The 14111-nt window shown below is 40.5% G+C and overlaps 1 protein-coding gene across 3 annotated transcripts in view; it reads right to left on the bottom strand.

Moving 5' to 3' along the window:
- Nucleotides 1-14111, bottom strand: part of LOC144495608 (protein NDRG1-like) — a 73661-nt gene that overhangs the window by 26848 nt on the left and 32702 nt on the right. Inside the window, exons 3-6 of one of the 3 annotated variants that reach the window (XM_078215805.1) lie at nucleotides 11315-11350; nucleotides 6377-6482; nucleotides 3601-3721; nucleotides 1775-1837 (exon numbers count right to left, since the gene is read on the bottom strand). In XM_078215805.1, coding sequence (XP_078071931.1) covers nucleotides 1775-1837; nucleotides 3601-3721; nucleotides 6377-6482; nucleotides 11315-11350 — 326 coding nt within the window. Of the gene's footprint in view, nucleotides 1-1774; nucleotides 1838-3600; nucleotides 3722-6376; nucleotides 6483-9596; nucleotides 9640-11314; nucleotides 11351-14111 lie in introns of those variants that run through there. The other 2 variants (XM_078215808.1, XM_078215806.1) reach the window with 2 other exon arrangements.

The following is a 14111-nucleotide window of genomic DNA, read 5'->3' as shown; positions in this document are numbered from 1 at the left end:
AAGATCATATGAGGAAAGGCTGAGGGACTCGAGGTTGTTTTCGCTAGAAAGAAGGTTAAGAGGTGACTTAATAGAGGCATACAAGATGGATCAGAGGGTTAGATAGGGTGGATAGCCTTTTTCCTTGGATGGTGATGGCTAACACGGGAGGACATAGCTTTAAATTGAGGGGTGAGAGATATAGGACAGATGTTAGAGGTAGGTTCTTTACTCATAGTAGTAAGGGCGTGGAATGCCCTGCCTGCAGCAGTAGTGGACTCGTCAACATTAAGAGCATTCAAATGGTTATTGGATAAACATATGGATGATATTGGAATAGTGTAGATTAGAGGGGCTTTAGATTGGTTTCACTGGTCGGCGCAACATCGAGAGCCGAAGGGCCTGTACTGCACTGTAATGTTCTATGGCTCGGGAGCGATCTGACATGGGCCCGCTGTCAAGTTTTTTTTTCTAACTGCGCATGCGCAGTTCAGAGCTCCGATCGTTTCGGGCGCACTAAGCCCCATCCACAGCGCGATTCAGACCCGGATTTTTTTTTCAGGCTGAGTGCGTATGGGGGCGCCTGAAAATTGATTTCCAAGTTGGATCTGAATTGCGCCCAGATTCAGCACTTAGAATGAAAATGGTAAAATCAGGCCCAAAGACTCAACTTAAGGTAAATCCTTCTGTACTGATTTCAACAAGCATGATTGCTCATGTAGATGGATTCTAGTACAGAAAGAGAAAAAAAACAAAACCTTAATACAAAAGGTTAAAACACTATTGTTTTGTAGAAAAGAAATGAAACAATTCGCTTAAAAAAGTGGCAGTTTGGTTTGATAGGTAGCGGAATGGTTCAGGACACACTCATTTGATGCTAAATCTATTAAGATGATGGTCCCAGATTTCACTTCAGGCAAGAATTGGCTTCTCACCTATGCAGTGGTTAAGAATGGATTTCAATTGTGCTCTATTTGAGAAAGGTGGAGGGTGAAGAATGGAGCAAAAAGGTCAGCTAGTGTTCCTAGCCTAACCATGACGTGATCTCCACTCAAGGCCTGTCCATCAGCTACAAGGCACAAGTCTATGATGGAATACTTTCCACTTGCCTGGATGAGAGCAGATCCCACAGCATTCCAGAAGCTTGGCACCATCCAGGACAAAGTAGCCTGTTCGATTGTGCTATCCATAAACATTCACTCTTCCCTGCACTGACAGTGGCAGCAGTGTGCATCTATAAGACACTGCAGAAACTCACCAAGGCTCCTTAGGCAACACCTTTCAAACCCACAACCACTACAAGGGCAGAAGATACATGGGAAACCACCATCTGGAAGTTCCCTCCTAGCCATCATTTTTTCACGGTCACTAGTTTCAAATTCCTGGAATTCTCTCCCTAACAGCACTGTGGGTGTTCCGACACCACAGGGACTGCAATAGTTCAAGGAGGCAGCCACCACCTTCTCAAGGGCAAAAGATTCTGGCCGAGCTAGTGGTTCTCATATCCTGCAAATGAATAAAAATAAGCACGCATAGTGAATATTGAGCAAGAACAGAATAGGAAGAAAATTGGGAGGACAAAAAAGTAGCTGAGCAGATAACATCTTAATGTCTGGATCCCAGTTTTCTACCCCAAAAATGTTAATTTGTTGTCAGGAGTGCATAAAAGCAAATAGTACAGTTCATGACAAAATATTTCTTGCAATTATAGAAGCTGATAATTGCAGCACATTAAACAGGTTGAAGTCTTGCTAAAATCAATTCTTGATATTTGTAATGTGACTTTTAACCTTACCCAAAGTGCTTCAAAATAGCTGGAAGCATCTCAGACATTTGGTCCATCGATGGGTACTGGTATCTACAATTAGATGCAAAAAGGTTTTTTCCAAAGTATTTTCAAAATAGTATTGATTGTCATTTAAAACACTTTTGAAATCAGTTATTCACAACAAGTCTGAGGATTTAAAAATACAACTTGTGGTTCTAGGAGTTGGCTTTAAAAGATACAAGATAAATGGAAACACCCAATTAAAGATGATAAATAACCGATGTAAATGCAAATCAAACAAGCCTGAGCCAATCACAGGTTCTCTCACTTCCAACTCAACCTTGTTACTTTTTAACTAAGCAATGGATGGACCATCTTTGAGCTTGTGGTGGAACCAGAATGTCTGCATTATTGCAGATTCATGCAAGTCACAAAATAAAGGGTTATTTTGAGATATGTTGGAATATCTCTAAGCTATGGCATATTGCTATGGGAATAAGTCAGTCAAGAAGTGCTTTGTTTTGGGTTTAAACTGTGTGTGTTAGCTCACAGAAGCTGTCAGCTGGAAGGCCAGAAACGTTGAGAAACTGTGGGAGCAGAAAAAAAGCACTGTGTCCATCCAAAGAGCATAGAAGCCATTAGGAACAAGGGTGTTCCTGATTTTTAAAATCACTAAGCAAGTAGACAGTTTTGATCCATGCTTATGATGTCTTAAAGGAAGTGGAGAGTTGCTTAGTCAAATGCTCATGGAAGGACCCCGATGAAACCTTGCACTTGAATAGCAGAAATATGGAGGAAGAATTAAACTGAATTCCAAACAGTTGGAGAAAGAGTCATGCCCAGGCATCCGAGTTAAGTGACTGCAACAGTAATGCAGTAGAAATGGCCTCCCTAGCTTGGGCTAGGAAAGGAGCATCAAAAATATCACTCAGCACTCCCACGGGTAAACTACAATGGGGGCTTCCAATAATTTGGGGTTGTTCTTGTATTCTCTACGTGTACTTAATTGCAGACCGCGGGTCTAACTGAGGATTTACTTGTTCCCTTAATAACCAAGAACAGACAGAAACCATGGTGGTTGGGGGAATACAAGTTTGAGGTTAATTCTGATTAAAAGTTTAAATTAAATTAAAAGATTGGTCTTCAGTTGAATCCTTCAATATTTGGCTTCATGTTCCATAAATGGCAAATGTGGGGCAAGGACAGAATTGTGTTCCTCCGTGAAAAAAAGTGTTTTAGGAATTCGCTTGCTTCATAAATGTGTGGGAAGGATATATTTCTGAGAGAAAGTAATACCTTCAGGAACAGGAGGGGAGAAAGGGTAAAGCAAGATATATTGTTAAAGATGTTCCATGGTAATTCACGTATTTCAGAGTGGTAAGGAATATAGGCACAAGAAATATCAATGTGCCTAAGAGAGACATATGCCATTACAAATCATATAGAAATAAAAGAGATCATGTCCTTTAGAAAAAGGAAAGAAATGTGCTATCCTTACATGTGACTCCAGACCCATAACAATCTATGGTCAACTCTTTCCAAAATGACCGAATACTCAACTATTTCATACTACCGAGTGACTTATGAAAATGGTCCAAGAATTAAACCAGATGAGCCTGACATCCAACAAGTACCTAAAAACTTATAGCACTATAGTGGGTGTACCTTTAATATATGGACTGCAATAGTTCAAGGTTCACTACCACTTCATGGGTGATTAAAATACGTATAAATGCAGGCTTGCCAATCACATCCCATGAACAAATAAGTCATCTTTTGTTTGCCTTGATACCACAAAGTCAGAAGCCACCAACTATTTGACTCAGTTACTGGTTTGGAATGGTCATTCTTACCCAGTTGGAAAAGTCGGAGCTCCCTCTTGCTGGCCAGGTGCATTAATATGATAAACAGCAAAATGAAGTGTAATTTCCTGCATGTCTTCAGAATTGAAGAGAGTGTTGAAGCATGATTTGTCTACGAAAAGAGAGAGTAACCATTTAAAATGTTTGTGGTAAATGGTGAAAATGAATACAGAGGGCTGATGGATGATAAGAAGCAATTTTACACAATTAACGAGCCTCATCTGGTAACTACCCTCAAATCAGGAAGTCAACAGCAAGCTGCAAAATAATTTTCCATTTATTAGTTAACAGACAGAAAAGGAAATCAAGACAATGCAATGCATCTACAATGTAACATTCTTAAGTCTGAAAGTGGGCTGGGGGAATATTTTCTTGTTAAATATAGGGGACTATTTGCAGTTAGGATAAGTACAAGAATTTATTTTTCCTTTAATGTTAATTCAATAAAAGGTCGATATCTGGCAGTGAGTCAACTCATGGGGCCGTTATGCCCTTGGTGGCAACTAGCATCGGATTGTCAGCCGGGCTGGGGAGAGTCAGTCCCATGTGTGGCTAGAGTCCTATCTGGATGTGGGGCAGGCAATTAGTCGAAGGGATGGAAGAGTCCCCTGGGGGTTGAGAGTGTAGGGAGTTCCAATAGAAGATCAGTCTGGTGTTTCAAATAGTTACCCAAGAGAGGTTTTAATTCTAACTATTTTGTAGTAACTAGCATAACCCTGGGCAGAACCATCTGAATTGGTGACTTAAATCAAATTAAGGCCTAACCAGGGTTATACAAAGGTCTATACAACTCCCTTGCTCCTATACTCCTGCCCTTTCAGAAAATCTTGTATGCTTTTTATGCAGTGTTCTTAACTTGCTCGGCCACCTTACAACTTCCTATTTCCACAGTCCCCTGGAAAATTATAATAATGCGCGGAAATTACAGTAGTTAAAAATCAGCAGAGAAAAATTAGAGAAACTTGGACTAAAATTCAACAAATCCCCAGAACCTGATGATCTTAGGGATTCTAAGAGACAACTGCAAGATTGTGGCTGTACTCAGTGAACACGCAAGCAAGAGCAGGCAGTTCACCATCACCTTCTCAGGGCAATTAGGGATGAGCAATAAATTCTGGCCCAGCCAGCAATGCTCACATTCCAAATTATTTCTAAATATTTATTGAAAAAAGAGAGACAAATAATTGGCCCTTTTGGTTTGGTCAGAGTGAAAAAACATGTACAAATTAAATTTGTGGAGATTCATACTTTAAAACTTAGCAGAAAGCACAGTATAACTTGCATTTATTTCACACAAAGAAAACCCATTCCATTTTAAATAAATATTTACAGTGCTCAATCAGCTTGTTTGAAAAGGCACAAATAAAGCACCTGGCTAAACAAGATTATAAAGGGGCTACATTAATCCCAGATTAGAGTGAAGTAGTTGCAAATGGCATCAGACTGAGCTGATGTTTGTGACCCATTTACATTAGCTTAGGCTAACTTAGTACTATAAATCCAATTTAAATAAATAAAATCAAAAGGCTGACAGGCCTTGATTTTAAACGAAAACAGAAAATGCTGGAAAATCTCAGCAGGCCTGACAGCATCTGTGGAGAGAGAATAAAGCCAATGTTGAGTCTGGATGACCCTTCAGAACAGTCATCCAGACTCGAAAAATAGGCTCTATTCTCTCTCCACAGATGCTATGTTTCGAGTCTGGATGACCGTTCTGAAGGGTCATCCAGACTCAACATTGGCTTTATTCTCTCCCCACAGATGCTGTCAGGCCTGCTGAGATTTTCCAGCATTTTCTGTTTTGTTTCAGATTCCAGGATCCGCTTTTATATTTGGCCTCGATTTTACCCTTGCCCCTTGCTCTCAACCCAATTCCTAACTATGATGCAAGTAATCCAATCCCCCTCACTTACTGCCAGGGACCATTCTCGTAGGTTCCCAGTATAACTTCTTATAACCAAATTCCTGCTCCCACCCACTAACCAGGTAGCAAACCTGACCAGGTATCTGGAAGCTTTATTTCAATGTTCTGCCAAAGACTGGCAGGACCTTCCATGTCAAAAGCCTCTCCTGGTGTGCCCCCTGCTACTGGCTCACAGCCAGCCATAGCTCACTGTAAAGATTAATGTCAAGACTGAGGCCAAAACATGAAAAATGAGACATGTTAAAAACTTGACACTGTGGAAATATGCTAGAGTCTTTAGTTTCACCGATTTTACTTCAATTTAACGTTTTAGCATAACCAGAACAGTCCATGTAGGTCAACACAATAGAACACAAGATAGAAGATGCTAAAAAAAAAAAACCAATGCATATCAACTGGATATTCAGAGCAGGCAGGCAATTTATGACAAGTCAGGTTTGCACCTCGGTTTCTTAAAGTTAGTGCATTGCAGCTTCAAAAGTATAGTTTATGAATAGACAAAATTATCATTGTGATGATTTGTAATGCATAAAAATTTCAAGAGACCACAACTTAAGGGCTCTCCTAGAGACAGACAAAGAGAAAATACTGATCATGTCAGAGGATAGAGTTAATAAATAACTTGATTAAGCTACAGCTCAAATGTCAAAAAAAGAGCCTCAAAATAAAAGATAAAAAAGTTACTAGAATTAAATCAGATAACGTTTGCCTTAGTAGCAATGTCCATAAATAATATGTGGACCTAAAGAGAGATATTTAAATGGGTCATCTCTCAAACTCTGCTGTTACCCGAGGATCTACAAGCAGCAACCAGAGTGTAACTGTTGTTACACTACTACTTACAGTTTGTCCCAATGTCATGAAATGTGAGTATGACTGGCCGACTTCCTTTTGGTGTCCCACGCACTGCGACACGGATATCACCAAATGGAGTTTCAACATCATGCTCCTGTGGAAGAGGTGGATTAGCAGACCTTCATTAATTGTTTCTTCAGTGTGTATAATGATATGCAGAATAGTAAAACTGAATAAGAATCATAGAATCCCTACATTTAGCCCATTGAGTCTTCGCCAATTCTCCAAAAGAGCATTCTACCTCGGCCCACTCCCCCACCCTACCCCCGTAACGCCACACATTTACCATGGCTACTAACACTAAGGGACAATTTAGCATGGCCAATCCACCTAACCTGCACATCTTTGGACAGTGGGAGGAAACATGCAGACATAGGGAGAACGTCTACAAACATCTGCAGCTAGAATCGAACCAGAGTCTCTGGTGCTATGAGGCAACAGCCACCCAATTTAATAAAGTTAAATTGTGATAGTTGCACAAAATTCAAGTCTTGTCTACTATCAATAATCCAAGATGGTTTCTGAAGACCAAAGAGTTAACATGCTATATGTTAGCTTGGTTCAGTTACAGGTGTTCATTACCATTCGATTATAGTCTTAAGTAGGGTAACTGTATGTATTAACTGCAAGAACTATGTACATGTAAAAGGTTCAAACTAGGAGCTATCTCCATGCTTGCTTGTGCACATGGCTCTTTCCAATGTTAGACAGATTCCTGTGTGTGTGTCATGCGTTTTCTTACATCATTTTGTGGGCAGTATACTACAGCAAGTGTAAAGAGATTCAATATCTGCAGCACATAACCTAGCCCACTGTCAGTACAGTGCAAAAGGAATACTGCATCATCAGATGTGTTGAAAGAAATAGCAACCATCTGCCTTCATAGTAGTATATATTTGAAGATCCCAGGCAATATCTTGGGTTTGGACTCTGATATTGGGGTAAAATGATGTTACAACCACACACCACAGGAATCAAATCACCTATTTGACCAACTTGGGAAAAATCAATTGGCAGCCAAGAAGGTGGGCTCACTATTTCATTAAAATTGGCCAGTGTACTCAGGAGGGGATTAGTAAGGCCCTCCAGACTGAAGAATTAAATTAGTGGCAGGCTGCTGCAGGTCTTCAAGTACACTTCCACATTTAAATAAAAGTATAACACAATCAGTAGCCCTCCACAATGAAGGGCGAACCCTTTCTCAGACCAACCTGCAGCCCAGTTGTGTTTAGGCAGCCAGGGATGGCCTCAAAATCTCCATGGCATGCTGGCAGCCTGCCTCAAGACAACTAGCTTGCCCTCAATTTTGGGGGACTTACAGGCCAACCTGAAAATTTCAGTCAGCCTCTGTCTGGCAATAGGCTGGAATTAAGCTTCAATACCCTGGTGGCTACTTGTCATTAGTAAGCAGATAGCCCTCAGTCCCAAAATGCATCTAAACATTTGGCTTGGGGACAGTATGGTGCCAGGAAACCAGCACAAATGTTCATGCTTGCATTCCCATCACCCACCACTTCCCCCAATTAAAAAACCTTTATTTTTTTTGGACAGACTTTAAATCACCGCTCTCATCACGAGTCTGGTGTTTGCTTTTGCATTCCATAGTATGCCCCAAAATGGCATGATATAAATATTAATTATGTATTAAAATATGCAGCTTTAGTTTCCTATACAGTAATCTCACATGCAAATTCAGTCTTAATTGCTTCAGTTAAGGATCTGTAGGATTGCTGACCTGCTCCTCTTGCCCTCCCTTAAAGAAAACAGCTTATAACGCGTAATCTCTTTACTGAGGTGCAGTCTAACTGTTGTAGCCATACATGGAAGAGTGAACATATGGTGGTTATTTACACAAACATCAGCTGTGTGTCAGTCAGGCTCTTTAAAACAGCCTGATCAATATAAGTACTACCTTCTGGATTACAGCCCTACCTTTGATCAGCAAATTCTCACATCTGTTGCTGAAATCCTCTCAAAGATTCAATTATATACCAGGGTCAAATTTTAAGTACACTTCACAGTAAGACAATATTGGAAGCAATTTGATTAGTTATCAGTTGGACAGAAACAAATTTGCCCAAACAGGCCAGAAAATAGTTTTAGGATTAGCTATTTCCTCCGCCCTGGTATAGCCATTTCCCTCAGGTCTAAGCAACAGGTTATCAAGACCAACACTGGATCAGTGATAAAGTCGAAGTGAGACAAGCATAATTTTTTCCCAATGAACATCAATAAGAAAAGCAGCAAATTTAATGGTACGTTTAACAGTTTGTGGGTTTGCCCTTTAAAATTTTACAATCCTAAATAGCCAATATCCAGAAAAGTCAACTTAGAGACGTTAAGACAAATTTAATGTGATACAAAATGCCAATAGCATAGCATATAGGAAAATCTTGTATGTAGGCAGTTAGAGGGGCTGGGGTCAAGTAGGTAATAGATATATATGGGACATGTCAAGGCACTGTAAAACAGCAAGCAATGTTTTAGTATATTGTACCAAAATCAGCAGAGTGCAAATCTGAGCAAGGTTATGCTCATTGTGTTCTGGTTAGATGACATCTTTACTGAGGTGGTGGTGTTCAGTTTTTAAAAAAGTGTGTCACTGGTTTGAAATAAAGAACAAAAAAATTCAGAAATTTAAGGCGAACCGAATGGCTCTCATTCAGTTTGGTTGAGATATTCTGCTCCTGGTTCTTGTTGCAGAAAGCAAGGAGCACAATATAACTGCCATTCTAGAGTGGCAGAGCTACAAGTACAATAAATAAATGAGTTAGGGATTACTGGGACTGGAATGAATTGCAGCTAACAAAGCATTTTGCATTAAATCACCAAAATCTCAGATAATTAAGCTTGGATTGTCACTGGCATCAAAAGCACGTTAATTTTGTAACTATTAAATCGGAAAGGATCAAGAAGAGCTCCCCCCTTCAAAATGACAACTTTCACTGCTACATTTAGCAGGCTCAATCTCAAAAGGAGAATTTAGAAAAATACTTCACTAATGTATTTTAGAAGGAGGTGGAAAAGAAGGAGGAAACAGATGGGTTTAATTAGGGGAAAATGCAACCTGTTCAGTTTCAACTGCATTCCAAGTTCTCCCTACATGTCTAGTAACTCCAGCTTCAGAAGTTATCTATCCAGCCTTGAATCCACAACCTTCTTACTCAGGTACCTAAGCATGGCTGACGCACATAGCTGATCCACTTACACATGTATTGTTTAAAGGGTCACAACAGAATCTTCCTTTATTTTTTAGCCATGTACAGTGCCCTGTATGAAAAAAGACCAATTTGTCAGGTTACATGGAAAAAAAGCTGAAGTGCTCTTAAATTGGCTAGCTCTTTCAAAGACTTGCACGAGGAACTTATTGACAGGATTCTATAGATATAGAACATTGGTTCTTTGGCTCCCCAATATGGGTTTAATAGTTAGCTGCCACTGCTGCCTCAGTGCCAGGGACCCAGGTTAGAACATTCCCCCCGTGTCTGTGTAGGTTTCCTTCGGGTGCTCCCGTTTCCTCCCACAGTCCAAAGATGTGCAGGTTAGACGGATAGGCCGTGCGGGTTAGGTGGATAGGCCATGCTAAATTGCCCGTGTGTCAGGGGGATTAGCTAGGATAAATGCATGGGGTTATGGACATAGGGTCTGGGTGTGATTGTGGTCGGTGCAGCCCCAATGAGCCGAATAGCCTCCTTCTGCACTTAGGATTCTATGATTCCAACCAAAGTTGGGAAATAAGTCATTGGGGGTTTGGAGTCCCCTTCTTGGGATGATGGTAGGATTTGTCAGAGAAGATTTTAATATTTAATCTGAGCTCTCAAGAACAGTAGCTGTTATGACAAAGCACCGAATAGTAGGCAGGACCCATCAAGCCAGATCACGGCAAGCGGGGAAAGGAAGGAAAATCGCAGCTTCTGCATTAGTTGCCCGACAATCACACAAGTTACTGGCATGCTCTTGATTAGTTTGAGTTACTTTGATCAAACAAAAAGGTCACACAATCACCACATATTAGTCATTAAATTTGAGAGCTAATATCAGCTTTTGATTCAAGATATTATACTGTAATCTCTCCAATTCAGAAATCTACTATTTGGAAATGCCAGGGCCGCAACAGCATCTGCCAGCATCATCTCTGCACTGTAAAAAGTTTGGCAGGGAGGTGCCAAGACCGTTTAAATTTCATTAGTGGGCCTGGGACTGAAGTCTCCAGCCCCACCAGAGTGGTTCACTCCAGCAGGGATTACAGTAGCTCCCCACAAATGGGGAACTAGCTGGAGACCCCTGGGCAGTGCCAGCCTGGGCCCTCTGCCTAGAGGCAAAGTGCCAAACCCTGGGGACATCTTGGCACTGCCCATCAGGTATGAGGTAGTGTCAAGGGACCAGCTGCCACTCTGCAGTCAGGATTGATGGGGAAAGAAGGGAGGCCAGCAGACAAGGGCCACTGCGCATGCACCAATCTCAGCACTGACAGATCGGTGCCTGCAGTGGCCTGCTTAGCGCTATGCTGCTGGTCAGGAATAGGCCCCACCCACTGATCTTTAAATAATATACATGTTAGTGACCAGTGACCTCTGCAGCGCACAGAGTGTGGGAGATTCTTCTTTGTACTCCCACTGAAAGTGAGAATTACTCCAGTTTTCATGCGAATTTGACACTTTAGAATTTTTCTGGGAGAATTCCGGCCCAGTTGTCTGGAAATTCTGAGCAGACCCAAGCAGTTCCCTCAACTTTAGTGCAGACTTTGCAGCAGAATATTTGGTTAAATAACATTTAAAATAATAAATATTTACATCCAAGGGGTTTTTGGTTCACACTCATGGTTAGGCATTGTAATATAATTCCATAATCCATAAATGACTTGGTTCCAAGCTTTCTGTTCCAGAGAGGTTACAGTGAATTAGGATTTAAAACATAAAAAATTACCTGAGTTTCAAGTACCTGGAAGCTTCTAGTATTTGCCTGTTGTAAAAAGAAAAAAATATATATACACAAGTCATAAGAGACCAGTAACTGAGGACTTGATCCAACTGTCTTAGATGGGACTCCTGGTCGGTGCTGTAATTGATGCTTCTGCATCTAACTGACCTCCTGTTAAAGATTTTCCATGAATGTCTTCTTCCACTCTATTCAAATAATTACACTCATTTTCTAACTATATCTTCTCTTTTGTTGATGATTCCATTCCACATTACATCAACTTCCTTCTGACCTTGCGCTTTCAGTCTCATAACCTTTTGTGACATATTAGCCGAGTCACTGCACTTAAACCAATTGCATATTCAATAGACAAATGACAATATTATTTCTTTCATCTTTGATGGCTCCATTTGAAAACTTTAATTATCCAAGTGCAAACTGGGACCGCACACGTGTAGAGGGCCGTGAGGGGCAACGTTGCTAGATTGTGTTCAGGGAAATTTTCTGCAGTAGTATGTGTCCAGTCTAACAAGAAAATATGCTTTGTTGGACCTGGTTCTTGGCAATAAGGTAGGCCAAGTTGATCAAGTATCAGCAGAGGGACCTGGGTGTTATGTGCATAGATCATTTAAATGGCAGGACAGACGGAGAGCAGTTAATAAAGCATATAGTAATCTGGGCTTTATTAATAGGGGCATAGTACAGACCCAGGAAGCTATGCTGAACTTGTACACAACACTAATTAGGCCTCAGCTGGAATACGGTGTACAGTTCTGGGCTCCACACGGTGGGAAGGATGTAAACACATTGGAGTGTGTGCTGAAGAGATTTACAAGAATGGTTCCAGGGATGAAAAAGTGATGGATTGGAGTGGTTGTGACTGTTCTCCTTGGTGAAAAGGGTAAGAGGAGATTTGATAGAGATGTTTAAAATCACAAAGGGGCTGGATAGAGTAGATAGGGAGAAACTGCTCCTGCTCGCAAAGGGATCAAGATTTGTGATTTGCAAAAGAAACAATGATGATGTGAGAAAATACACTTTTTCATATGAGTTGTTCAGGTCTGGAATGCACTGGAGGCAGGTTCAACCGAGGCATTAGATGTGTAATGGAATAGAATCAATGTGTAGGAGTATGGCACTAAGCCACAACGTACGTTTGGAAAGCTGGTGCAGACATGGGCCAAATGCCCTCCTCCTGTCATATCCATTGTGATTCTAAAATTTCAGGACAAGAAAAAAAAAAGCTAGTTTTCCACTTTTTCCCTTCCTTCTCCAAATCTTTGTGGTCTTACTTTCCTCCTCACCACAGTATTTTTCATTTCTTCTTTGAAAACATTGTTTGACAAGGTCTTCATTATTTCTATATTCCAAGAGGAGAAATTACACATTTAACTGCAGACCATCCTCTTCTATTTTTTCCTTCTTTATTCTTCAGGTTTTTAAATCACCTGTTATTCCTTGATTGATATTAAATTGCTCCTTTTCAACTTGGTGTCTTCCATTTCAAAAATGTGCTCTTCAATAGGATTGCTTCTGCATCACAAATTCATCCACTGCCTTAAACAGATCACATTTTTTACTTACTTGAGCCTATGGATTGTGAAAAAAATGAATCCATATATTCCAGACTTTAGTCACAAGACATGTTCTTGCAGCAGAATTTTAAAAAGTAATTCTGAAAAAGGGGAAGGCCATCTGCTTAACGTATTGAAGATAAAAACATCCATTAGTTTACAAAATCTCTCTTTTTCCTTCTTTCAGCCACTCCGCTGGAGATTTTATCTTCAGCTAGATCTCTTCCCTACCACATTAATTTATTGGTTGCACTAAATGGAGCAATTTATTCCTTCTTAGATTAAGTTGATGAGTGACATCGAAATTCTACCGCACAGGAAAAAATTGATAAGTTTGTCATACTCTGTCAAAGTATAAGTAGGGCAAGAATTATTGAATACATGAACTACTCTAATAGATCCAGTTTTAGAGGTTTGAAATGTTATTCGCAAGTTCCTTTCCCTGTCCAAATCTTAAATACAATGGCACACAATACCATGTCGTTATGTATTTTTGAAAATACCAACAGGTGAAAGCAATGACACTGGTGAAAGGCTGAAGTGGAAGAAAAACGTGACAAGACCAAAAGGGCAATTTTATACCCATATAACCAGTGGAAACTGAAGGGTCACAGTTTTGCCAACGTTATTTACCTGCTGCAAAGTTGCCACTTTCAGCTTTATACACTCAGGCTTCATCAAGCTACCCACCAAAAGGCAGAATTGTCTTCTTTTAATATGCAGCTCAGGATCTAATAATGTCATTAGGTCCCAGCTGCAATTTTAAGTACAATCTGATTGATATTAGGTGCTGTGCGTGATTTGCCAAGAGGAGGTGAGCCGTGCCTGCTAGGAAGAGGAAGTGGCCTTAAGAGGCAAATATTACATTTTGTGGGGTCAGGAAAGTTTAAACTTCCCAGGCTCTCGCACTCCCTTACCCAAACCTCCATTTTCTCTTGCTTACCCAAGTGCCAGCAGGTGTACCTTTGCTGCTTACTGTAATGGAGATTATAGCTACTTGCTGCCCATTGCAGACAGGTGGGTGAGCTGGTATTACAGTAAAATTGCCCAGGTCTATTTTCAGTTTCATTGGGCTAGTTCGTAACACATTCCATTACTTACCTGCATACGGTTAACATTAGAGAACAAGAAATATCACAACACAGAAGTGCCCAATTGCTTAAAATGTTTTATTATTCTCCACACCAAGTTCCTGGTCTCAGGAATGCTGTCTCTAATTTGTCAGGTGC

This window comes from Mustelus asterias, chromosome 7 (genome assembly GCF_964213995.1).
Source record: "Mustelus asterias chromosome 7, sMusAst1.hap1.1, whole genome shotgun sequence".
In the NCBI taxonomy this organism is placed as follows: domain Eukaryota; kingdom Metazoa; phylum Chordata; class Chondrichthyes; order Carcharhiniformes; family Triakidae; genus Mustelus; species Mustelus asterias.
This window is presented reverse-complemented; position numbering and strand designations above follow the sequence as displayed.